The 22,759-nt window shown below is 57.8% G+C and overlaps 1 protein-coding gene and 1 long non-coding RNA gene across 7 annotated transcripts; one reads left to right on the forward strand and one right to left on the reverse strand.

Annotated features, from left to right (window-relative positions):
- Nucleotides 1-203: 203 nt before the first annotated feature.
- On the reverse strand, nucleotides 204-22,640 carry IQANK1 (IQ motif and ankyrin repeat containing 1). 6 transcript variants are annotated; one of them, XM_005215269.5, is made up of 14 exons: nucleotides 22,555-22,640; nucleotides 20,962-21,109; nucleotides 17,607-17,696; nucleotides 7,968-8,104; nucleotides 7,631-7,795; nucleotides 7,372-7,563; nucleotides 7,170-7,295; nucleotides 1,630-1,769; nucleotides 1,512-1,566; nucleotides 1,307-1,399; nucleotides 1,028-1,136; nucleotides 841-934; nucleotides 633-767; nucleotides 204-548 (listed from the first exon to the last, which is right to left on the reverse strand). In XM_005215269.5, exons 2-14 carry the CDS (start codon nucleotides 21,035-21,037, stop codon nucleotides 245-247), a joined length of 1,716 nt encoding a protein of 571 aa, XP_005215326.1. In that variant the 5' UTR covers nucleotides 21,038-21,109; nucleotides 22,555-22,640; the 3' UTR covers nucleotides 204-244. The 6 variants fall into 6 exon arrangements, with proteins under 6 accessions (XP_005215326.1, XP_005215325.1, XP_005215324.1 ...); XM_005215268.5 differs by having other exon boundaries at nucleotides 1,512-1,769; nucleotides 7,968-8,101; XM_005215267.5 differs by having other exon boundaries at nucleotides 1,512-1,769.
- Nucleotides 9,545-16,916, forward strand: LOC132342145 (uncharacterized). The gene is made up of 2 exons (XR_009490395.1): nucleotides 9,545-10,498; nucleotides 14,206-16,916. It is a non-coding gene; the product is annotated as an uncharacterized lncRNA (long non-coding RNA).
- Nucleotides 22,641-22,759: the final 119 nt, after the last annotated feature.

Genomic DNA, 22,759 nt, shown 5'->3' on the forward strand with positions numbered 1-22,759 from the left:
CTCTGTCCACCTGCTGGCACACGAACGTGCACCCCTCTGTCCCTCCCAATCTGGGGGCAGCGGGTGCAGGGACTCCGAGGACTTCAGGTGGCTCACCCAGACTGGGCTGCCCCCCAGTAGGAGGGGGGCTGGGGGACTGCCTTCACCACCCCAAGGCCCGCTCCCCTGCGTGGTACGCGCACACAGAGGAGGCACACTGCACGCACATGTCACCTGGGGTCGGGCCCTTTATTGGGGCGGGTTGCTAGAGGCCCCCGCCCGGCAGCTGCACGCGCACAGGCAGCAGGACCTGCAGCTGCTCGGCCGGGGGCCACCGAACCTTGGTGACGAAGAAGAGGCGGAAGTGCTGCAGGTGCGCCTCCTGGAACTGGTTGGGGCTGTACTCGGGCCCATCGGTCGGCCGCAGCAGCGACAGGTACCTCTCCTGCTCCAGCAGCCCGCGGCCCAGCAGCTCCTGCACCAGGCCTGGCTGCACCGCCTCCAGCTGCTGCTGCACGGCCGGGAACAGATCCACCTCGCGCAGGTCAAACACCAGGGGCTTCCCGAACCTGCGGGGACGGCGTAGGCTGTGGCAGTGAGGGCTGCGGCGAGAGTGGTGTGGCGTCCGGGCGCCTGCCCTCCGCCCACCTCACCTGAGTGCCCCCAGCAGCGCCAGCCGGATCCTCTCCGGCCTCAGGTGGTCAGGGTTCACGGCGTCCACGTAGTTGGTGTCCTGATAGCGCAGGAATGTGGCCGCCTGGCCCGAAGGGTCGATGACAAGAGGCCACCTGGGGGTGGCCTCCAGGTCACTGCCATCTGCTAGAACCCCCAGCCCACCCCTGGCCTGCCGGGACCACTGACCTGCCGTCTGCGCGGATGCGGTCACCCACGTCCTTCATCAGCACGTCGTGGAGCTCGCTGACCTGGCACTTTAGCCCGGGCACCTCCTCCTCCGCTGTGGGGGTGTAAATGTGGGGCCGATGGGAGGGGCGGCCCAGATACCCACCGGGGACCCTCCCGCCTCCAGCCCCAGCCCAGCCCCACCCACCCTCCTCGGTCTGCTCCCGCAGCTCCAGCCTGGCCAGGGCCAGCACCTCCTCTGCCTTCTGGGCCTCCTGCTGGAGCCTGTCCACTTGCTCCTCTGCATCCTTGATGGCCTGGAGGGGGGCCCCCACGCTCTGCTCAGGGCAAGGCTGGACACCAACACCTACCTGCCGTGCACAGCTGGGACCCCTAAGGAAGAGGGGGCGCCCTGCCCCAAGAGGTGGCTGCTGGAAGCTGACAGCCCAGGGGTGGGGCTCCCCAGGTCCAAGGGGGAGAAGCCAACCTGCAGCGTGAGCTCAGCCAGGCCTACGCCCCTCCGCTCGCACTTGTCGTGCTCCGCGATCCTCCGGTTGAGCTCGCAGTAGGCCTGCTGCAGCTGTGGGGAAGGGGGCGAGCTGGCCTCCAGACCAGGTTAGGGGTCCACAGGGCGCCTCCGCGCTCCCAGCTCTCCGCCCACCCGCCCTCCCCTCCGGGGGCAGGCGGCTCACCTGTTGGTGACATTGCTGCTGCTCCTTGGCCAGCTGCTGTACTTTGAGGTTCATGCTGCGGTGGAGGGGGGTGGTCAGAGCAGCCCCGGGCCAGCCCCCCGCCTCCCACCCGCCGCACCGTTGGGCCTCTGCCTCCTTGTGCCGCGCTGCCTCCTGGGCCCGGCGTTCCTGCTCCGCCTCCATGTTCCGGAGCATGGCATCTGTGAGGCTCAGGTCCCACGACTGCAGCACGCTGACCACAGTGTCCAGCGAGGCCACCTAGCGACAGAAGCCACTGGTCAAGAGCTCGGGCCGCCTGTTCTTCACCTGGGGAGGTGCTACAGTCCCACTTCAGACAGGATACCCCGGGGCAGAAAGGCGGCCCTGACAGTGGGCCAGGGAGGTGCCCGGAGCCTTGACCATCGTGATCAGCACCCGTGAAGCCGGGCGCTGGAGGGTCCCCACGGCCTCCCTCCCGAAACCTCAGGCTCCGCATCCCCCCACCTGCCCTCCTCCTCCACACCCCACCCACCAGCCCCCACTGCAGGGTCCCTGGCTGCAGCCTTTGCTGTCCCCTCGCAGACCTCCATCTGTAGGACACAGCCCTTATCCGCACCCATCCCAGGCCCCTCCGCTCCTGCTCCGGAGTGAGGAACGGTGGTAGGAGGCGGGCTTCTCAGCATGGGGCACAGGGGCCTGGCAGCATTTCATTTCTGGACTCAGGAGGTTAATCCGGGTTTAATCGAGCCACACAACTTTGATTTGTACAATGTTCAGTATGTGGTTTGTATACAAAAAGAAAGTTCAAAGATGTGCAAAATCAGGGATGAGAGAAATGGACAGATGGAGCAGATGAGTAAGTTAATGAATTAAATGACAAAAGAATGAAGGATTCTTGGGTTAACTGAATGAATGGATGAAATAATGAATTGATACATAAAAATTAATAGATGAAGGGATTTAATGGATGAATAACTTAGATAAGAAGGTGGTTGAACAAATGGATAGATGAATCCAATCCAATCATTCAATACAACTTGTGAATGCCTTTCATGTGACAACCAAAAGCACAGTCCCTGCTTTTTCAAAATTTCCTCTCAAGTATGGAATATGCCTGCTGGCCCAGCGGCTAAGACTCGGTGCTCTCATTGCAGGATGAATCCCTGGTCAGAGAACTGGATCCCACACGCCACAACTAAACCCCGGTGCAGCCTAATAAAAATTTTTAAAGAGAATTAAAAAAAATTTTTCCCTCAAAATTTACTTCTCTCAAGTAAACAGCATAAGTGGGTGTGTGAATGGATGGATAGATAGCTGTGTGAATTGATAGTAGTTAAATACATGAATAAATGAGGATGGCTTACCGTGGTAGGAAGGGTGAAACAGATACAGTAGCGAGTAGCCAGACCAGCAAGTTTATTAATAAATGACTCATAAGCTAATGAGAAAAGGTGTGAATTGATGAAAGAGTAAATCCACTTCAGGGAAAAAAGATTGGGTTGAGTGGATAAATTTATGAAAACAAGGACAGATGGACAGATGAGGGATGAAGGGATGGCAGACAGAGGCACAGCTAGTGGCTGAGGTCACTCAGTTCTACAGCATTACTGGCGGCTTCCCTCGTGGCTCAGTCGGTAAAGAATCCGCCTGCAGTGTGGGACACCCAGGTTCAATCCCTGGGTTCGGAAGATCCCCTGGAGAAGGAAATGGCAACCCACTCCAGCATTCTTGCCTGGAAAACCCCATGGACAGAGGAACCTGGCGGGCTACAGTCCACAGGGTCACAAGAGTCGAGCACAACTTAGCGACTAAACCACCACATCACTGACTTCTCTACTTGATTCACCGGTTGCTGAGGTAGGGATGCCGAAATCTGCTACTGTGATTGTGGATTTAGTTCTTGTACTTCTCTGTTTTTGCTTCATGTACAGCTGCAAAAAACATTCAGGATTCTTTTGTCCTCTTGATGAATCCTTTGTGCTTATGAAATGATTATTTTCTCCCCAGTAATATTTTCTGTTAAGTCTACTTTTTCTGATGTTAATATATTCATTTCAGCTTTCTTAGTGTTATCCCAGCACATTTGTCCTGTCCTTTTAATTTTCTATTTGTGTCTTTAAAGTTTGTTTCTTATGGCAGAATACTGTTGAATTTTCAAGAAACATGTACTCATTGGGCTGTACCGGGTCGTTAGCCTGGCACGGAGCCCTCTGTTGCGATGCAGCCATCTCCGGCTGTGGCTCACAGGCGCTGAAGCAGGGTCGGCAGCTGCGGTGCCCGACTGAGCTGCTCCTCTGCACGTGGGATCTCGGCTCCCTGACGAGGGATCTAACCTGCGTCCCCTGCATTGGAAGGTGGATTCTCGACCACTGGACCACCAGCAAGTCACTCTAGTTGGATGTTTTTTTAATCCAAAAGACAGTCTGCCTTTTAATTGGGGTCTTTTGACCTTCTACACTTAATGAAGCTATTGATATGGTTGAGTTTCAAATTACCCTTTGCTATTGTTTTCTCCTGGTTCTAGTATGATCTTCCTTTTCCTCTTTTTTTACACTATAACTCTATTGATATTTAGTAGCTGCTTTAGGGCTTCCAGCATACGTATACCTCTAACTTATGACAGACTGCCTTTAAATGATATTGTACCACTTTACATACAAAAACCTCCCACAGTATGTTTCATTTCCCCTTGCCAACCTTTATCTTTGTGTCACACAGTTGAAGCAAACAACTATACTTTGTGCAGTTTTCAGTATGTGTACCTCCATGTGTTATAAAACCACAGGACATGTGCCATTATTTTTTGTTTCAACTACCTTCTCAGTAAGTTTAAACAATAAGGCAATATCTCATATATTTACCTACATAGTTACCCTTTCTAGCGTTCCTCACTCTTTTGAGTGGATCCGTATTTCCATCTGGCATCCCTTCTATTGGTACGTCTTCCTTTAATGTTTCTTATAGTGTGAGTCCACTGGTGATTGAGTCTTCCAGCTTTTGCGTGTCTGCAAAGGTATGTCTTTACTTTGCCTTCAGTTACGAAAGATATTTGCACTGAGCATAGCATTGAAGGTTGACAAGATTTGTTTCCTTCTTCAGTACCATTAAAGACGCTGCCCCACTCTCTCCTCACTTCCACTCTTTCCAACAAGAAGTCTGCCATAATCCTTATCTTTGTTTTCCTGTCTATGCCTTTTTTCCTCTGGCTGTTTATAAGATTTCTCTTTAGCACTAGCCTTGAGAAATGTTATCCCATTGTGCCTTAGCCTGATTTTTCTCCCTGTTTCTTGTTTATTGAGATTTGAGGAATACGGTTTATACCTTTCATCAAATTTGGAAACCCTAAGGTTATTATTTCTTCAAGTATATATGTTTATCTGTTTCTTCTCTCCTTTGAAGACTAATTACATACACAGTAGGCCTCCTGAAACTGTCCCACAGCTCGTGCATGGTCATCATTTAGAAGAATTGCTCTTCTGACTGTTTGTACTTGTAGCAGTTTCTCTCTTGTGAGCCTCAAATTCACCAACCTTTAGCTCTGTTCTAAGTTGACATTAATCTCACCTATAGCTTTTTGTTTCTCATTGCAGACACTGTCTTTTTTACCTCTAGAATTTAAGCTTTTTATGTCTTCCATTCTCTATTCAATTTTTTGAGCATCTGGAATACAGTTACAATAGCTGTTTACAAGTCTTTTACACTAACTGTGACCCACGTCAGTTCATTTGTCTTGACTGGTCAAGTTTTCTCGTGGTCATATTTTTCTGCTCCTTTGTATGCCCGGTAATCTTTCATTGGTGCCAGACAATGTGCATTTTGTCTTGTTAGGAACTGTATATTTTGTATCTCCATACACGTTCTTGAATTTTGGCATACAGTTAAATTACCTGGGAAGTTTTATCCTTTGGGTCTTGCCTTGAGATTGGCGAGGCTGTACCAGAGCTGCGTTGATCCTCACTACTGAGGCAAGGTCCTTCCAAGTGCCCCACCCAGTGCTGCAAGGGCTGTGAGAGCTCCTGCCCAGGCTGGTGGCGACAGGCTAGGCACTCCCTCCTCCCGTCCTGACAGGTGTTCTGTCCCCAGCCTTGAGGCATTTCCTCACAAGCAGGAGACACCTCATATTCCCTGGATCCCCAAAGGCGCCCTACACACCTCTGGATCTCTATTAAAAATTGTACTGGAGCACAGTTGACTTACAGTGCTGTGCTAGTTTCAGGTATACAGCGAAAGCAATCAGTTACGTCCACACATACAGCCACTGGATTGCATGACTTACCGTTGAGTTTTGAGAGCTGTCTAAATATTGTAAATACGGGTCCTTGGTCAGACGTGTGGTCTGCAAGGATTTTTCTCCTTCTCTGTCTTGTCTTTTCATCCACTTAACAGGGGCTTCAGCAGAGCAAAAGTTTTACATTTTGATGAAGCTCAATTTCTTGGGGTATTTTTCTTTTATAGACTGACTGTGCTTTTTGTCTAAGAAATCTTTCCCAAAGATTTTCTCTTGTGCTCCTCTGTACGTTTTAGAGTTTACGCTTTGCATTTAAATCCATAATCCACTTTGAGTTAGTCTTTTTATAGGGTGCAAGGCTTAGGTCGAGGTTCATTCCTTTGCCTGTGGACATCCAATTGCTCCAGCACCACCTCTTAAAGAGACTGTCCCTGTTCCCCCCACAGCCAGAGGACTCCTGCTCCCCCCTGCCCAGCTGTGTGCTGCTCCTCTCAGTGCCCCCTGCACCCCTCCCCCAAACTCAGGCACCAGTGGGTTCCACGTCCTCCTCAACACCCCTCAGCCCCGGCCCACCAGGGCACCAGCATCTGAGGGGGGGGCCTCCCGGTGGGCTCCTCACTCCAGCCACCCTGAGGCTGTGGCCAGGCCCTTCCGTCCTCCTGGCCTCACTACTGTTCCTTCGTCTAGCATGGAAGCAGTAGTTTGAAGCCAAAGGCTCTGCTGGTCTTTTAAAACCTGTTCTGTTGCTTTTCAAAGAAGAGCAGAGCAGAGCAGAGGAAAGTACAAAGGGCAACCCTGGAGCAGGACCGGGGGCAGGGCTTGCGACTCGGGGGCGGGGCGAGGCTTGAGACTCAACTCAGACTCGCTTAAAGAAGGTGGTGGCACTGGCTGACCCGTTTGCACAGCTGTTCCCAGAGGTCCTGGGCCACCTATCCGACCAGGCCTCCAGGGCCCGGGAGAAATCCAGGCCCCCTCGGTCTCCAGCCGAGGGCCTGGGAAAAGGCCCATTGGTGCTGTTTCCAGATGCCAGGGAGGAGCTGCCAGGCCGAGGCACCTGGGGAAGGGGCTTAGGGATCAATTTTCTCAGAAACGGGGAAGTTCTGAGGGTGAGGGTCCAGATGTGCAGGCCAAATGCTGCCCTCAACCCCTGGGCCCCTGCGCTGCCCCCAGGAGCCTTGCTGTTTCCCCACCTTCCTTGGAGACAGTACTTCTGAGGCGGACTGAGGGTCCAGGCAGAAGAGAAGAACCCTGGCCAGAGGAGGCCCACGGAAGCCGGGAGCTGTGGTCTTGATGGCGCGTTCCCGGGAAGGCTCACAGCGAGGACTTCCGTAGGGAGAGGGCCTGCTGGGTCCAGGAAGGTCAGGACCCAGCCTGGAGAGCCACCAGGCTCCTGACAGCTTTGGGAGAAGGGGAGCGAGCGTCCCGCGGGAGTTCTGCCCTCCTTCGCGCACCTGCTCGGGGGTGCTCCCGTCGTCCGCATACACCCGGGGGTCAGCTCCGAGCTTCAGAAGCACCTCCACGGCTTCCAGGTGGCCCCCAAAGGCCGCTCGGTAGAGCGGGGTCCGGCCGAAGGCGCCCTGTGGGACACGCTGGCTGAGCAGGGCCCGCCACGGCGAGGCGCGACCGCCAGCCCTCGCGGGCCCCGGTGCCCACCTTGCTGTTGGGACTGGCGCCCTGCTCGGCCAGCAGCTGAATGGCCAGGGACTGCCCGCCCGCCGCCGCCTCGGACAGTGGCGTGTTCCCGCCGCTGTCCTCAAAATCCACCAGGGCCAAGCGCCGCTGCAGCCGCCGCGCCGTTCCCGCCGCGTCGCAACCCACGCCCTCACGGGTCAGCAGCTCGTCCACCTGCGCCAGGCGGGGGTCAGCGGCGCCCCAAGCTCAGGACCCTCCGCCCCGCCGCCCCGCCGCCCACCTCCCGCAGGACCGCCTGGATCTCGCCCAGGTTCCCGTCGAAGGCCGCCTCCAGCAGGCGCGCCCCGCGCAGCCGCTCCTCCTGCCGCCGCCGCTCGGCCGCAGCCGCTTCCTCCTGCCGCCGCCGGGCCGCCTCCTGCTCGCGCCGAACCTGGGCCACGAAGGCCTGCGGGAGATCCAGTCGGGTTACAGCTCAGCCCTGCATCCCACGCCGCACTAGCCCTACAGTGTCCGCCCCCGGCCCTGTGTCCCCGCCTCCGGCCCTACGTCCCCGCCCCCAGACCTACAGTTCCCGCCCCCGGCCCTGTGTCCGCGCCCCAAGCCCCACCTGATCTCACCTCCCTCTGCAGCTTCTCCATCAGCTCCTGGTAGTCCTGATGCTCCTGCTGACGGCGGGCCAGCTCCTTTCTCGCCAGGAGTTTCCGGAAGGCACACTGGATGATGGTGGCTGCTCGGTCCTCCGCGGTTGGCCCTGCTAGTGGGGAGAGGGCTTATGGATCCCAGGATTTCTCTCCACGCTGCGATCTTCGCGGCTGCGGGGCCAACACCAGGTGTGCCAGAGCTCCAGGTTAACAAGGCGAGTGGAGTAGGCGAAATCCCTCCCGACCAGACCAAAGGATCAAAAATGTTCTAAAATACACAAACACGACCAAACCAGAGTAACCCAGCGGCAGAGAGCAAATGAGGCTGAGCCAGATCTCTGGCACCAAGCCTGCCCTTCCCCATCCCAGACAGCTGCGACCCTGCAAACACCCTCTGAGCCCGCAGCTTGGGGAGATATGTGGAGATGGTGGTGGGAAACCCAAGCAAGACCGAGAAGCCACTGTTGATCCTCAAAGACGCCCTCCCTCTGAAAGCCAGAAGGACCCCCTCCAAATTCAGGCAGCCGTACCCTGAGCCAGGGCCGACAGGGCTGAAGTGGGTGATCTCAAACACAAGTGCACTGGAGCTCAGAAGAGGGAGCCCCTGGGAGCTGTGATCCGTTGTCCCTGCACTCAGCCTGGAGCCCGGCAGCAGACTCGGCCACAGTGGAGGGTCCCAGCGCTAGAACTAGAAGAGGCATTCACACCCACCTGCCACTCTCTGACCCTGTGATGTGTGACCGCCTAACCTCTCTGCACCTCAGGATCCCTTTCTCTAAATGGGGTGATGACAGTCACACTGCACAGGGCTTTGCAACAGTCCAGTAATAGAACCGGTGAGTCCTGAGAGTAACTGCTCAACCTGCGTTCTTGGTTGAGCAAGAACTAAGAGTCAGAGCAGAGGAGCAACAGACCCAGCTGCCAAGCTCAGCGTGAAGGAAAGGGCAGGGAGAAGGTGCACACGTGCCCCCAGACGATGCGGCATTCAGGAGACTGGGGGAAAACAAGCAGAAGAGCCAGCTCTCCACAGGCACCGCAAGCTGGGGAGGAGCTTAATAAAAACAGAAATTCAAGGGATCAAAGACAAGAGGAAAAAAACAGAACGAGGAGGCAGATAATAGAGTCATCACAGAAAAGATGGAAGACAATTCTCAGTTCTTTTTTTTTTTTTTTTAATTCTCAGTTCTGCAGGCCAACAACTACAGCAAGAGCAGCGGGAAACGAAGCCCGTGTGGTGCAGAGTGGGGCATGCAGGTGAGGGCACAGAGTGAGGACGATGATTTAGTGTCTCTGGAATGTGGAGTCTAGTGATGGGGAAAGTATTTAGAGACAAAACACACAAAAATTTCTGAAATGAATCTTAAGACAAAAAGGACAAAGAATACACCAGGGAGCAGAACAGCTGGCATCGGATATGTCCTATTTAAGTTGCTGGCCCTTCAGGAAAACGTTATTCGAGCACCCAAGTAGGAAATAAATCCAACTATGCTCTCCTGGGACATTTTATAGCGACATCAAATGTAGAAGTCAGCAAATGAGCACAGCCAAATAAATAAATATTTTTAAAATAAAATTTAAAAACTAAAAAAAAAAATTATTATTCCTGACTGCACTCTGACAGGTACCAGAAGGTGCCAGGAAACAGACCCTAGCGACACAAGCATGCAGTATATTTGGTCATGTTTCTGTCCTTGACCTGGCACCCAGCTCCCTAGCCATGGGAGAGACATGAGATGCCAGTAACCCGGGTGAGAAGCGCAGGAATCACAGTGAATCAAATTCGCACCTGCGGCTGAAAGGGAAGCCTGCGTCCCTTCAGGACACGGCCCAAGACCCACCTCGGTGTGCACAGATCTGCCTCCCAGCCTCCCAGCCTCCCAGAGGCCCCGGTCCACTGACTAGGGTGACCAGGCCCTGGAGGAAGGACAGCAGGCAGACACTGGGGACTAAGCTCTAGTTCTGAAGCAGTTTCCAGGTCCCCCAAACACTGTCGTGTCCACTGGTCAAAGTGGGGCTTATCGTGCCCAGGAGACACTGGCTGAGCTGTGCCTGCATTCCTGACTCACAGAGACCACGAGCTGAGACACGGCCGCTTCCAAGGCGGAAGGACCTGCCGGCAGGCAGAGCGGACGGCCGTCCGCACTGCGCGGAGGGAGCACACAGGCGTGCGGGGGCGGCGTGTGTGGAGGCCACAGCCCCGGGCCTGGACACCCAGTGGTGCGGGCCCCGCCGCCGCTCCGTTTATCTCGCCAGCAGGGGGCGCGGGAGGCGGCGGCAGCGCAGCGCCGCCCGCCTGCCTGCTCGACATCCCTCTGCTCCGGCGCTGCCGGGCAGCGGCCACACCTGCCGGCTCCCGCAGCCGGCCACGCGCGCCAGGACGCCTCCTTCCGCCTTGCCCGCGGAGAGCGGTCTTTCTGAATCACGATGACCTCGCCCGAAGACCCCTTTGCTGCACCCAGGCCAGTAAGGAGCGTCAGGGGCTGAGCAGATGAAGCAGGGACGTGCAGGTGGGCTCCGGGAAGAGGCCCACGGCGGCCCAACAGTGCTTGTTTAAGCCTCCCCCTGTGAGGCCCCCTGGGAGGGTTCAGAGGACAGCCCTGCATCAAACAGTGAGAAACACCCGTGACCTCACCATCGGCAGGCTGGGCTGGGAGGCCAGTGGGCTGTCCTCAGGTCAGTGGGAGATGGGAGCCCAGAACCAAAGAGGCTGAGCAGCAGCAGTGAGATGTGGGGCCAGGATGCTATCGACATAGGCAGCAGTCAGGGGGACAGTCAGGACGCAGAGACCCCAGGGCGAGAGGCAGGGCAGGCTCCATCCACCCAAAATCTGACATCAGCCACCAGTCTTTAACCCAGTTTCCAGACAAAAGTCAAGGTCAAAGACTCACAGCTGCTGTGAGAGAATGCCAGATACCCTTGGAGGCCCTGCAAAGCCTCTCCAAGTGCTCTCCCCAGGCTGGCATTCCCTTGCCCGCCCCGGAGGAGTTGGTGGCCTCTGTCAGGGTCAACGAAGCCCTGGAGAAACGAGAATAGAGACTTTTGGAGGCCCACAGACGTGATATCTGAACTGACACTGCTGCCTGGAGGGGCGGGGGGTGCACTGTCACATCATCACAGTCCTGTCTTCAGAGCGAAGGCTGAGGGACAGGCGGCGCTGTAGCCCCAGTCCATTCCCAGGTCCATCTGGGACAGGGACACTCGGCTGCTGGCAGAATGCTCACACTGGCTTCTTGACCAGCAGGGCTGTTACCGTAGCAAGAGCCAGAGGGGAGCTTGAGAAACTCCCCGTTCCCACCAGGACCGTGAACAAAATAGAACAATTTCCTGGAGGAAATGAAGAGACTAATACCAGCACCAAAGACATGAGAGACCCCTATAAATACAGTCAGCTGACCTTTGACAAAGGGGCAAAGGCAATGGGTGAAGCCAAGGTGGTCTCTTTAATAGATGTTGCTGGAACACCTGGACGTCCATGTGCAAGAAAGTGAATCTGGACACAGATCTTACACCCTTCATGGAAATCAACTCAAGATGGATCACAGACCTGAATATGAAACAAAACTGGAGCATTCCCTGGTGGCCTAGTGGTTAGGATTCTGGGCTTTCACTGACGCAACCCGGGTTCAATCCTGGGCTGGGTTACTGAGATCCTATATGTCTTACAATCAAACCAAACAAACGAAAAACCCCACAAAACTGATTTCTAGAAGGTAACAGAGGAGAAAACCCAGATGACCTTGCAATGACTTTTTAGGTACAACACCAGAAGCACAATTAATGAAACAACTGATAAGCTGGACTTCACTAAAATGAAAATTTTCTTCTCTACTAAACACAGTCTGGGAGAAATGTTTGCAGAAGACATATCTGATAAAGGACTGTAATCTGAGATATACAAAGAACTCTTAAGACCTAACAGTAAGAAAACAACCTGATTTTAAAATGGGCCAAAGAGCTGAACAGACACCTCAGCAAAGAACCTATACTGTTGGCACAGAAAGCATGTGACAGATGCTCCACATCACCTGTCAGCAGGAAATGCAAAGTGAAACAAGAGTGAGATACCTCTGCAGGCCTGGTAGAGGAACCAGAAGGCGGACACTCTGACACCAGGTGCTGGCGAGGGTGCGGAGCAAGGGAACCCGCGGTCAGTGCCGGTGGGCACGCAGGACGCTGCAGCTGCTTTGGAAGACAGTTAGGCAGTTTCTTATAAAACTGCTGCTGCTGCTAAGTCACTCCAGTCATGTCCGACTCTGTGCGACCCCACAGACGACAGCCCACCAGGCTCCCCCGTCCCTGGGATTCTCCAGGCAAGAACACTGGAGTGGGTTGCCATTTCCTTCTCCAAGGTATGAAAGTGAGAGTGAAAGTGAAGTCGCTCAGACGTGTCCGACTCTTCGCAAACCCCATGGACTGCAGCCCACCAGGCTCCTCCATCCATGGGATTTTCCAGGCAAGAGTACTGGAGTGGGGTGCCATTAAAAGTGAACATACTCTAATAATTTAATAACTGTGCTCCCTCGTATTTACCGAAAGGAATTGAAATCTTATGCTCACATCAAATCCTGCACGTGGATGTTTACAGATTTATTATAATTGCTAAAACGTAGACGCAACCATGATGTCCTTCAGTAGGTGAGTGGGTAACTAAACTGTGGTTCATCCAGACAATGGAGCCCTAAAAGGAAGTGAGCTCTCAAGACACAGAAAAACACGAGGTGCCTCCCTGCGGACTGAGCGACTCAGCGCGGTGGGTGGAGAGCTGCAGCCCCCTCTACCCGCAGGAACGCCCTCGTGCGGCACAGAGGAGTGCGGCCGGATGTGCTCCTTTCTGTCCTGAAGAACCGCTGTGCGCCTGACGCCACAAGTCCTGGAGTGAGGACCCCGGTTCCTTCACTCAGTAATATGCACTTATGGAGGAACCTTAAATGCATATTCATACTGTTCATGGGGTTTTTAAGGCAAGAATACTGAAGTGGTTTGCCATTCCCTTCTCCAGTGGACCAGGTTTTGTTAGAACTCTCCGCCATGACCCGTCCGTGTTGGTTAGACAAGGCTGTGGTCCATGTGATCAGATGGATAAGAGGCTTATGGAAGCTTCCTGATGGGAGAGACTGACTGAAGGGGAATCTGGGTCTTGTTCTGATGGGCGGGGCCATGCTCAGTAAATCTTTAATCCAATTTCCTGTTAATGGGCGAGGCTGTGTTCCCTCCCTGTTATTTGACCTGAGACCAAACTATGGTGGAGGTAATGAAGATAATGGCATAAGAAAAAGCTGGCTCAAAACTCAACATTCAGAAAACCAAGATCATGGCATCTGGTCTCATCACCTCCTGGCAAATAGATGGGGAAACAATGGAAACAGTGACAGTTTATTTTGGGGGGCTCCAAAATCACTGCAGATGGTGACTGCAGGCATGAAATTAAAAGACACTTGCTCCTTGGAAGGAAAGTTATGACCAACCTAGATAGCATATTAAAAAACAGAGACATTACTTTGCCAACAAAGGTCCGTCTAGTCAAAGCTATGGGTTTTCCAGTAGTCATGTATGGATGTGAGAGTTGGACTAATAAAGAGAGCTGAGCACCAAAGAATTGATGCATTTGAACTCTAGTTTTGAAGAAGACTCTTGAGAGTCCCTTGGACTGCAAGGCAATCCAACCAGTCCATCCTAAAGGAAATCAATCCTGAGTATTCACTGGAAGAACTGATGCTGAAGCTGAAACTCCAATACTTTGGCCACCTCATGTGAAGAACTGACTCATGTGAAAAGACCCTGATGCTGGGAAAGATTGAAGGTGGGAGGAGAAGGGGACGACAGAGGATGAGATGGTTGGATGGCATCACCGACTCAGTGGACATGAGTTTGGGTAAACTCCAGGAGTTGGTGATGGACAGGGAGGCCTGGCGTGCTGCAGTCCATGGGGTCGCAAAGAGTCGGACACCCCTGAGCAACTGAACTGAACTGAACTTAAATGCATATTACTCAGTGAAAAAAACAATCCGAGAAGGCTATAATACTGTATGATTCCAAGTATCTGACGTCCTGGAAAAGGGAAAACTATGGAGACAATAACAAGACTGGTGGTGGTGAGGGATAGAAGTGGGTATGAGGAACAGACAGAACAGGGGGGAATTCTAGGGCAGTGAAAATCCTCCGTGTGATGGCACAATGATGTGTACGTGTCATTAACATTTGTCCAAACCCACAGGATATACAACACCGAAAGCAGACCCTGATGTGAACCGTGGTGTGTCCGTGAGGCTCGTCAGCTGTCAGCAGTGTGAGTGGGGGTGCTGATAACGGGAGAGGCCGTGCATGTGTGGCGGGCTGGGCGTCTATGGGAATCTCCTGCATTCCCCTCAATGCTGCTCTCAAAGAATAAAGCCTAAATTAAAAACCCAAAGACCTGAGGAAATCAGGTGTGGCGGTGCCCATCACATCTCCGCTAAATTCACCTGTCTGGCCTCTGCAAGAAACAATGGAGGGAGAAGATGGATGAAGGCAATGCGTACAGACGGTGGGCCAAGCAGGGCCACCCTGGGCTTTGGGCACCTGGCGTGTGGCGGCGTCTGGCCCGTGGTGCTCTCCCATCCACGCCAAGCAGCAGGCCCTCTCTGCCCTGTCTCAGGACCATGTTATTCTCGGCAGGCAAGATGGCAGCCCCTGCCGACGCCCCTGTCTTGTTCCCGGGAGTCTGTGAACATGCTGTGTTACATGGCAAAGGCCGTAAAGACTGAAGGCAGAACTAGGGCCGCTGTCAGCTGACCTGAAGACAGGAAGCCAGCCGGGGTCATCGGAGTAGGCGCAGGAGAAGACGCAGAGGAGCTGGGACTTGGGAAGAGGCTGCTGATTGTGGACAGGGAGGGAGCAGCCCTGAGCCAAGGAATGCGGGCGCCTGCAGGAGCTCAAGAGGACAAAGGACAGATCCTCCTCTAGAGCCTGCAGGAAGCAGCTTGATTTTAGTCCAGTGAGGCCCAGGTCAGCCTTCTCACCCACAGAACTGCAAGACAGTAAATCTGTGCTGTTGAGACACTAAAAGTACATTAACTGTTGTTACAGTAGCTACAGGGAACTAGCACAGAAACCCACGTCATCCCGACAACTCACGGATCCAGGCAGATCCAGAGGATGGGAGACTAACCCACACTAATGAGAAGTTTAGAGCTTGCAGATCTGGGACGTGCCAGGATACCTTAAAGGTAAGAGCTAAGCTGTCATGCCTCGGACCTCCTTCCGTCAAGAGGCCCAGAGCTTGGCAGGCCTCTCAGGACTTCAGTGCAGCTGGTGCTGTCTCTGGGAATAGCATCCCACCCGTGTCCTGGGAGGTCCAGGAGGCTAACAGTCAAGCCCAGGGGTTCTGGTGGAGGCGTGTGCTGCCAGGCTGGCTGGCCGGCAGGTCTGACAAGCTGAAGGTGTATACTCGTGGGGAGGAGGAGGCCGGGGGGACCCAGTGGGAGAGCCGCAGCACAGACTTCAGGCTCCAGAGCAAGGCTGTGCCTCCCCTGAGAACATGGTTCTGGATCTGGATAACAGCTCTGGGATGGGGAGGGCCCTGGTGGAGCCTGGAGTCCAGCCAGGGCTCTAGAGGACAAGCAGCCTGAGTCCCCACCCTGAGCCGGGGTCCTAGCTCTGGGACTTGTGGCGCTGGGCACACACAGTAGTCCTTCACAACAGAAAGGAACACATCCCGATGCACTCCTCTCTGCCGCGCAACATCGCTCCTGGAGGTGGACAGGGGACTCCGGCTCGATCCACAGAGCTCAGTCCACACAGAGGCGCCCCTCAGACTGCCCGCTGCCGCCTCACAGCTCCTCTCGGGAGGTCCCAGCGGAGGAGAGAATCTCCCAGGGGTACCCGGTTCATGGCGGGGAGAGTGGCCTGCGGTGTGCAGGTAGACGACTCCAGGACAACGGGTAGGGCTTAGCCAGCATCGGGAGCCTGAAGTGAACAAGTCTGGAATGACGGTGGGCAGGCCTGAGAAAGGCATGCGGGCCGACTGGCAGCACAAGCCCCTCTCGTCAAGGCTGATCTAGGCCGGCTACCGACCTGCCGAGTAACTGTTTTGACATCAACTCATGCACTCAAGCTGACAATTTGGACAGATTGTCAGAAATGTGGATGGTGAGAGGAGGACAGATCCTCTCTGGGGCAGGGGGGCTTCTTGGAACAGACCAGAGTGTGAATACGCTGGAAGGGTACCCACTGCAGGGAGCCGAGGCTCCCAGACACATGAGCATGGCCGCAGGAGAAGGTAGGGGTTGGGGGTGCCTGCACTTCTGGCCGCCCAGCCCCGAGCGAAGCAGTCCTGAGTGACACCTCCACCGTGAGGGGACCCCGATTGTACAGGCTGAAGTCTAGGCTCTGCAGTTGCGTCTGTCCTCTGGGTCGAGGCCGCGCCTGCAGACCAGTAACACGTCCGTGGTCCTGGCACCCACCCTGCCTAAGTGGGGGACCCGCCTCCTGCAGAAAGAGGCGAAGCAACGGCAGGTCTTGTGTTACTCCAGGTCCACAGACAAGGGTGGACGGACCTGTTGAAGGCTCGAGACCCTGACCTTGTGAGGCTGGTTTCCGTTCTGGAAAATTCAGTAGGAGCCCACTTCCCACTACAGAAACCCACAAGGAGGGGGCAGACACCGGTCCCTCCAGGGCCTGACAACGGGAGCAGGACCTAAGGGCAGACTGGGCTTCTCACCAGGCGCCTGGATCTTGAGAAAGTGACATCAGGACACAAGCCCTGGCGACAGCCCTTGGCGGAGCAGCAGGGAGAACACAGGGGCGGCGCCACCCGGGAAGGGCTCCCGGGGCCCAGCCTGCCTGTCCTCCACTGCCTCTCATTTCTGCTGCTCTCCAGGCCCCATCTGCTGCTACTGGACATTCTCCCAATACATAGGTTGGGCATTAAAACTTCTATAAAACCGACAGTCAGGATTCTGCAAGCCTTCTGGGGTCCGGCCCTGTCCTCAGGACAAGGTCAGGCTCCTCACCCTGGCCCTTTCGGGGTCCGGGGGGAAACCAAGGTGACTGGCAGTGCTGGAAGTCTATCTGGGGGTGAGGCCAGAGCCACCTGGGGAGGACCACACTTGCAGGAGAGACTGGCTACTGGTGGCCGCGACACGGAGGGGAATGAAGGGGCCAGTTCAGAGCCAGAGTCAGCTGGAGGGGCGAGAGGGGGATGTGGGGGCACGGAGCTGGCAGCGGGCAGCAGCGTGAACATAGGCTCACCAGGGAGCAGAGCCAGGGCAGACACGCGAGGGCCTTGACGGTGTGAAACCTGGAAGTGCCGCAGAGATTGAGGACACCCGGGGGGTAGGTGCGCCTGAATGCGGGTCTGGGCCGCAGGAGGGAACTTTTCCTAGAGATTCTGCTCTGGAGGCCGCTGCCAAGACACCATGACTCAGGCCTGGGACTGAGAGCGCACACCCCGACCCCAGGGACGCTCTGCCAGGGCGGAGGGGGTCCCGCTGGAGTTGCAGGCGTACGGGAGAGGGGCCCCGCGAGGCCGCTCCGCAGGCGCGCTCCAGCACACGCGTTCGCGGGGCGTGTACACACGGAGACGGCCCAGTGTCCAGCCCCCGGCCCGAGAGCGCACTGGGGAGCGTGGGTTCTCACCTGCAGGGGCCTCCGGGCGCTCCAGGGTCGCGCGCCCCATGCCCTGTGGGCCGGTCTCCCTCTGCGGCTGGCGGCTCTCTCCGGGTTTCCCTAGGGGAGGGGGCGGTCAGTGGGGTAGGAGTGGGCGCGAGCTCGGCCCGGAAGAGCTGCCGCCCGCAGCCTCCTCGCGAGGCGACCAGGGCCGGGCTACGGCCGCAAGGGGGCGCCGGCGAGCAGGCCCGCCCGTACGTGGGCCGAGCTCCAGGCCCGGAGCCCAGGTGTGGCGAAGCCGCCGCAGGACTCGCCGCCCGCCCTACCCCGCCCCTAACACTGCACCCGCCCGGTGCCACTTCCCGTGCCCCGACGCTACTCCCGCTCTGTGCCTCCGTCTACCTACCGCGAGGCCTCTGGGGCAAGGGCTGAGCGAGAGGGGTGCTGCCGGCGGGGCTGGGCCGGGCCAACCAGTTCAGCCAGTGTGACGGAGCCGGCTGGGATGGGGCCCTGGGCGTGGGTGTGAGTCAGCGGCCCCCGGGCTGGGGAAATGACGGGGAGGAGCCGTGCGTGGGGCCCCCTCCCACCAGGAAGCGGGGGGGACGCCGCCAGGCAGGCTGGCCCTGCGCGCCGCCCCCACAGCCGTCCCCAGGGATCCAAAGGCTGGCCCCTGTGGGCAGAACCGCCGAACCCCCAATCAGGACGTCCTCAAGAGCCCTGGCTCAGCTCAGGACAGGCCGGCCTCTTACTTACTGCCCCATGTCAGTCCACTAAATGCCATCTGGGCCTTCCAACTTCCAGCCTCTTCCCCCAAGTCCCTGGCACCCGCCCCGGACCCCCCCCCCCAGCCCCTGGCCCCCAGCGGAAGTCTCCCCCAGAGGGGGCAGTGGGTCCATCAACTGCACAGAACCCACCCCACCCCACCCCACCCCCGCAGCTCCCCCCACCCACCAGGTGGTTTTCTCCAACCATACTGGCTCTGGGCTGGGGCCAGGGGCTCCTGTGGCAGTTGGGTTAGAGCAATCTGCAACCAGTGAGCACCCTGCCTGGATGGTTGGTGCGGCCCGGGACGCAGCTCCGAGCCCCGTGGGCTGCAGCTGGAGTTTCCCGGGAGCAGGGGAGGACGGGGTGGGACGGGGTGGGGGGGCACCGGTGCCCGCCCAGGGCAGGACCAGACGCGTCCCGACACATAGCCCGCAGTCTGGCTGCCGAGTCGCCTCCTCCGGTTTCTCTCAGTCTCCCTCCCAGTCTGGCCGAAGAGGCCTGTGCCCCAGCAGCCCTGCGCCGTGTCAGCGTGTTAGTCAGCCTCGCGCCGGGTGAGCCACCGCGCCGCCAAGTCCCTATAAACTCCCTGGCGCGGCCCAGCCCGCGGAGTGGGTCTGTGAGGCCCACAGACAGAGCCCGGGCCAGTGCCTCAGCCGGGGTGCCAGCCCAGGGAAGGGCAGACACGAGGGGCCGCAGGAGCGGAGGGCCCACCGTGGCCTCTCAGGGGAGCCCCCTGGGCCCGCCTGACTGAGGCCGGCCAGCCGATAAGCCGGGGCCCCCGAGGAGCAGACACCTGGTAAAACAGGCACCAGATCGGGGGCATGTCTGGCAAACGAAGTAGAGCTCGCAAACCCCGGCCCAGGAGGGCGGGCAGGGCACAGAAGGCCACTGGGCAGCAGGGCCCTGAGGCCAGGCCCCCGCCCCCCGCCCCAGGGTGCCTGGGGGACGAGGCGGGGGTGGCCCCCACAGGGCACGTGACCAGCAGCAAGCTGGCTCCCCAGGGGCACCCCAAGGTGGCCAGACCAGAGCGGCCACAGGAAGCCGAGAGGCCGGAGCAGGCCGCTGCCGTGGGGTCCGAGCTGGTGCTTGTGCCCGCTGCGGACATGGAGGGCTACGGGGTGGGAGGCCTGGTGCCAGGCCTGGGCCCGGAACTGCTGAGGCTCCACGAGGTCGAGCTGTGCCTGGCCCAGGAGCAGCTGCTGCTGGAGGACCGGCGTCAGCAGGCCCAGCTGCACATGCGGCTGTGGCAGGAGGAGCAGCTCTGGCTGCAGCAGCTCCAGGAGCAGCAGGCCTGGGTGCGCGTGGAGGGGCTGGAGCTAGCCCTGGCCTTGGAGCAGCTCCGCAGCGAGGGCCTTGAGGCGCTGCAGACCCAAGACCCGGTAAGGCCTGGAGGGGACTGGGGTGGAGGAGGCTGACCATCTCAGGGGTGTGGCGACCATGGCAACAACCCGCGGCAAATCTGTGGCCCAATGTGAGGCTGGTGCCCACTGCACGGGGCACTGCAAGGACCACTCGACAGGAAGCCCTCCCGGGCTGGCCCGATGCTAGAAGGCAGAGAGAGCCCGGGAGGGGGCTGTTCAGGGAAACTGAGGCAGAGGTGTCTCTGCAGAGCACCCAGGCATCCTGGCCAGGTGGGCCGGGGCAGGAACTGTCCAGCACAGCGTTTGGGACATGTGGGGTGAGGGCCGGGTCCCGAGCCCAGTTGGACAGTCAGCAGGCAGGACCAGCATCCCCTCCCCCGCCCGACACAGCTTCCTGGCCACCTGCCCGGCCTCCTGTTTATTGCAGAGCCTGTTCCCAGGGCTTGAGATGAGATGGCGGAAGCCACCTGAGCCATCATCCTCATTCCAGGAGCGCTGCCGCCTCAGACGCAGCTGGGGCTATTTTGGGGAGCTAGGATCCAACCCAGCTTGGCGTGGAAGAGTGGGCACCACCATCCCGCCAGGTCTGGGGATCTGGGAGGCCTCTGGGATCCAGGCCCGCTCAAGCAGGGGGGCTGAAGCTGGGGAACAGGGTGTGGGGCTCCCCTACTGAGCATAGACCCCAGTACAGGTGTGTGTACAGGGAGGACCCCTAGCCACAGCCTAGAAGGTGTTGGCAGCCTAGCAAAGAACTCAGATGAGTGCTGTGACAGAAAAAATGGGACTCAGAGAAGAGCGACCGTGGGTCAGGGTGGACATGGGAGGAGATGCACTTCCTAGCCCATGGCGGGACTGAGCCAAGGGCATGCTGTCACCTTTCAGCTTGGAAGTGGCTAAAGAGAGCATGGCCTGAGGGAGCAGCAGACAAGGAACAGCACAGCATGGCCTAGGTGGTGCAGAGAGCCAGAGGGGACTGCGCACTGTCTCAGAGTCCCCAGCGTGGGTTCAAGCCCTGATGTTTCAGAACCTATATTCAGTCCCCACAGGCCTGCTGCCTGTCTCCACATGTCCTAAAGTTATGCTCTGAACACTGTCCTCGGGACCCCAACCCCAGGGGTACAGTCCCAGGGTCAGAATCTTGAAGGGACATCTGAGCTCTGACTCCTCTGTCTCAGGGAAGGGTCTTCCTGGGCTGCTGCACAGCAGGTGTCACAAGTCAGAGTCTGAGCCAGGCTGGAGGTCAGAGGGGTCACACTCACCGGCAGGGGCCCGTGGCTTGGCTCTGGGGAAGGACTTCCCTGGCGCAGCTCTGGGTCCCCCCTTCTTACTGCTCATTCTCCTGGGTGAGGGGAAGGTCGGAGGGTGTGCTCAGAGTGGCAGAGGCAGTGGGGACAGCATCACATGGACCTGCAGGAACAGACAGCAGGTGCCGAACTGGGGAACACAGGGTCACCCCCAAACGCAGCTTCCTGCCGGCTTCCTTGCCCGCCCGCCTGCCCCTGGTTCTTGGCGTGTGCATGCCCAGTAGCTTGGGTGGGAACACTTGGCAAGAACATCTGGCCACAGCTTGTCCCCCTTGCCCTCACGTCCCTGCCCCCTCAGCCTGGCTCACCCATCCTTACCCCAGGATTGATGTCTGGTACCCATCTCCTGGCTGCAGACCACTAGGCTGAGCCAGCTTCGTTTTAAACAGCAGCCTGAGCCGACCTGGCCTTGCAGAAGCCTCTCTGCCCCTGCTGCCCCCAGCCCTCCCCCCACACCCCACCCCTCTCTCGTCTTGGCCTTGGCAGGAGGTGTTGTCGGGGCCGGGAGCAACACCCCTCTCCCTGGCCCACTCGGCTGACCCCCAGATACATTTCCCCACGGGGGGCCTCCCCTGCCCCAGGCTGTGTTGCTGCCCCCCTCCCCCGAAGCACTGCTGCCTAGGTGCTGTCTGAGCGCACACCTGTGTTCCCACCATGGATGTCACTGAGAGTTTGGGGAAGGAGCAAATGCAACTGGGAATGACCCTGAAAGTTGGGACAAGGTGACCGGAGACTGGCTGAAATGGATGGGCACTATGGCGGGGGAGGGACAGAGCTTGAGGTGGGAGGGCAGCGGCAGGTGCTGCCATGGGCTTGGGCAGATGGTCGAGGGCTGGGCGGGGCCTGTGTCGTGTAAGGGCCCCTCACAGAAGGTCTGATGGGGAACTGGGGTTCTGAGGAGGAATCTGAAGTGTTTGTGGGGGAGGCTGGGGGGCTGGGGCAGCTAAGGAAGGGAGTGTGAGTGTGTATGCGTGCATGCACATAAGTGTGGTGGGAGTGTGCGGGGCTCAGGGACTTGCGGGGCCCCCGGTTTCTGAGGGACTCTGGGTGCTCACATAGGTGCCTGTATGTTGCAGGGTTCTGTGGCGGATGGCCCTGCTTGTGTGCAGAGTCTGTGCAGCAGAGCGTCCTGTACGTGTGGACGCGGGCGTGCGCCTGAGTACAGCAGGTGCAGGCCTCCATGTGCTTGTAGGGTCCTATATGGACCTGGGTTTCTATGTGCATCGGGAGCGGGGGTCCCATGTAAGTGGGGGTCAGTGTGTGTGTGTGTGGAGTCCTTTGTGTGTGCAGGTCCCTATATGCCTGTACAGTTCCTGTCCACAGGTGTGTGCTACATGTGTGTGGGTGTGCCAGTGCGGGGAGGGGACTGGCGTGGGGAAGTGTCCCCGGTGTGCAGTGGGTCTCCTATACGCGTGTACGGTCCCGGATACCTGTGGGCATCAGAGTGTGCGGGGGTGGGGCTGTCCCTGTGTGGTGGGGGGCACTCTGTGCTCACAGGCCCCCAGGCCCTGCCCTGCCCAGGGCTCGGCGCAACCCTCAAGGTCTCACCTGCTTCACCTGCCTCCCCCAACTCGTAGGCAAAGCCAGAAGCACCGCCCCCCGCGTCGGGCTGGCCCGTTTCCTAGCGACTAGCCGGAACTTCCGAGTCACCCCGACTTCCGGGGCGAGGGTCAAGGGTCAGGCTTAGGGCCCTCGAGCCTTCGGCGAACAGATGGGCGCCTGGGGACGCGGGGCCCCGGAAGTCGGGGCCTCA

The sequence above is a fragment of the Bos taurus genome, chromosome 14 (genome assembly GCF_002263795.3).
Source record: "Bos taurus isolate L1 Dominette 01449 registration number 42190680 breed Hereford chromosome 14, ARS-UCD2.0, whole genome shotgun sequence".
Classification (NCBI taxonomy): domain Eukaryota; kingdom Metazoa; phylum Chordata; class Mammalia; order Artiodactyla; family Bovidae; genus Bos; species Bos taurus.

Coding starts and splice junctions, on each gene's coding strand:
- IQANK1 (XM_005215267.5), bottom strand. CDS start 21,037: ATGAGCAGTAAGAAGGGGGGACCCAGAGCTGCGCCAGGGAAGTCCTTC. Junction 7,296..7,371: donor GCGCCAGTCCCAACAGCAAG/GTGGGCACCGGG, acceptor CGTGTCCCACAG/GGCGCCTTCGGCCGGACCCC. Junction 768..840: donor CGCATCCGCGCAGACGGCAG/GTCAGTGGTCCC, acceptor GGCCACCCCCAG/GTGGCCTCTTGTCATCGACC.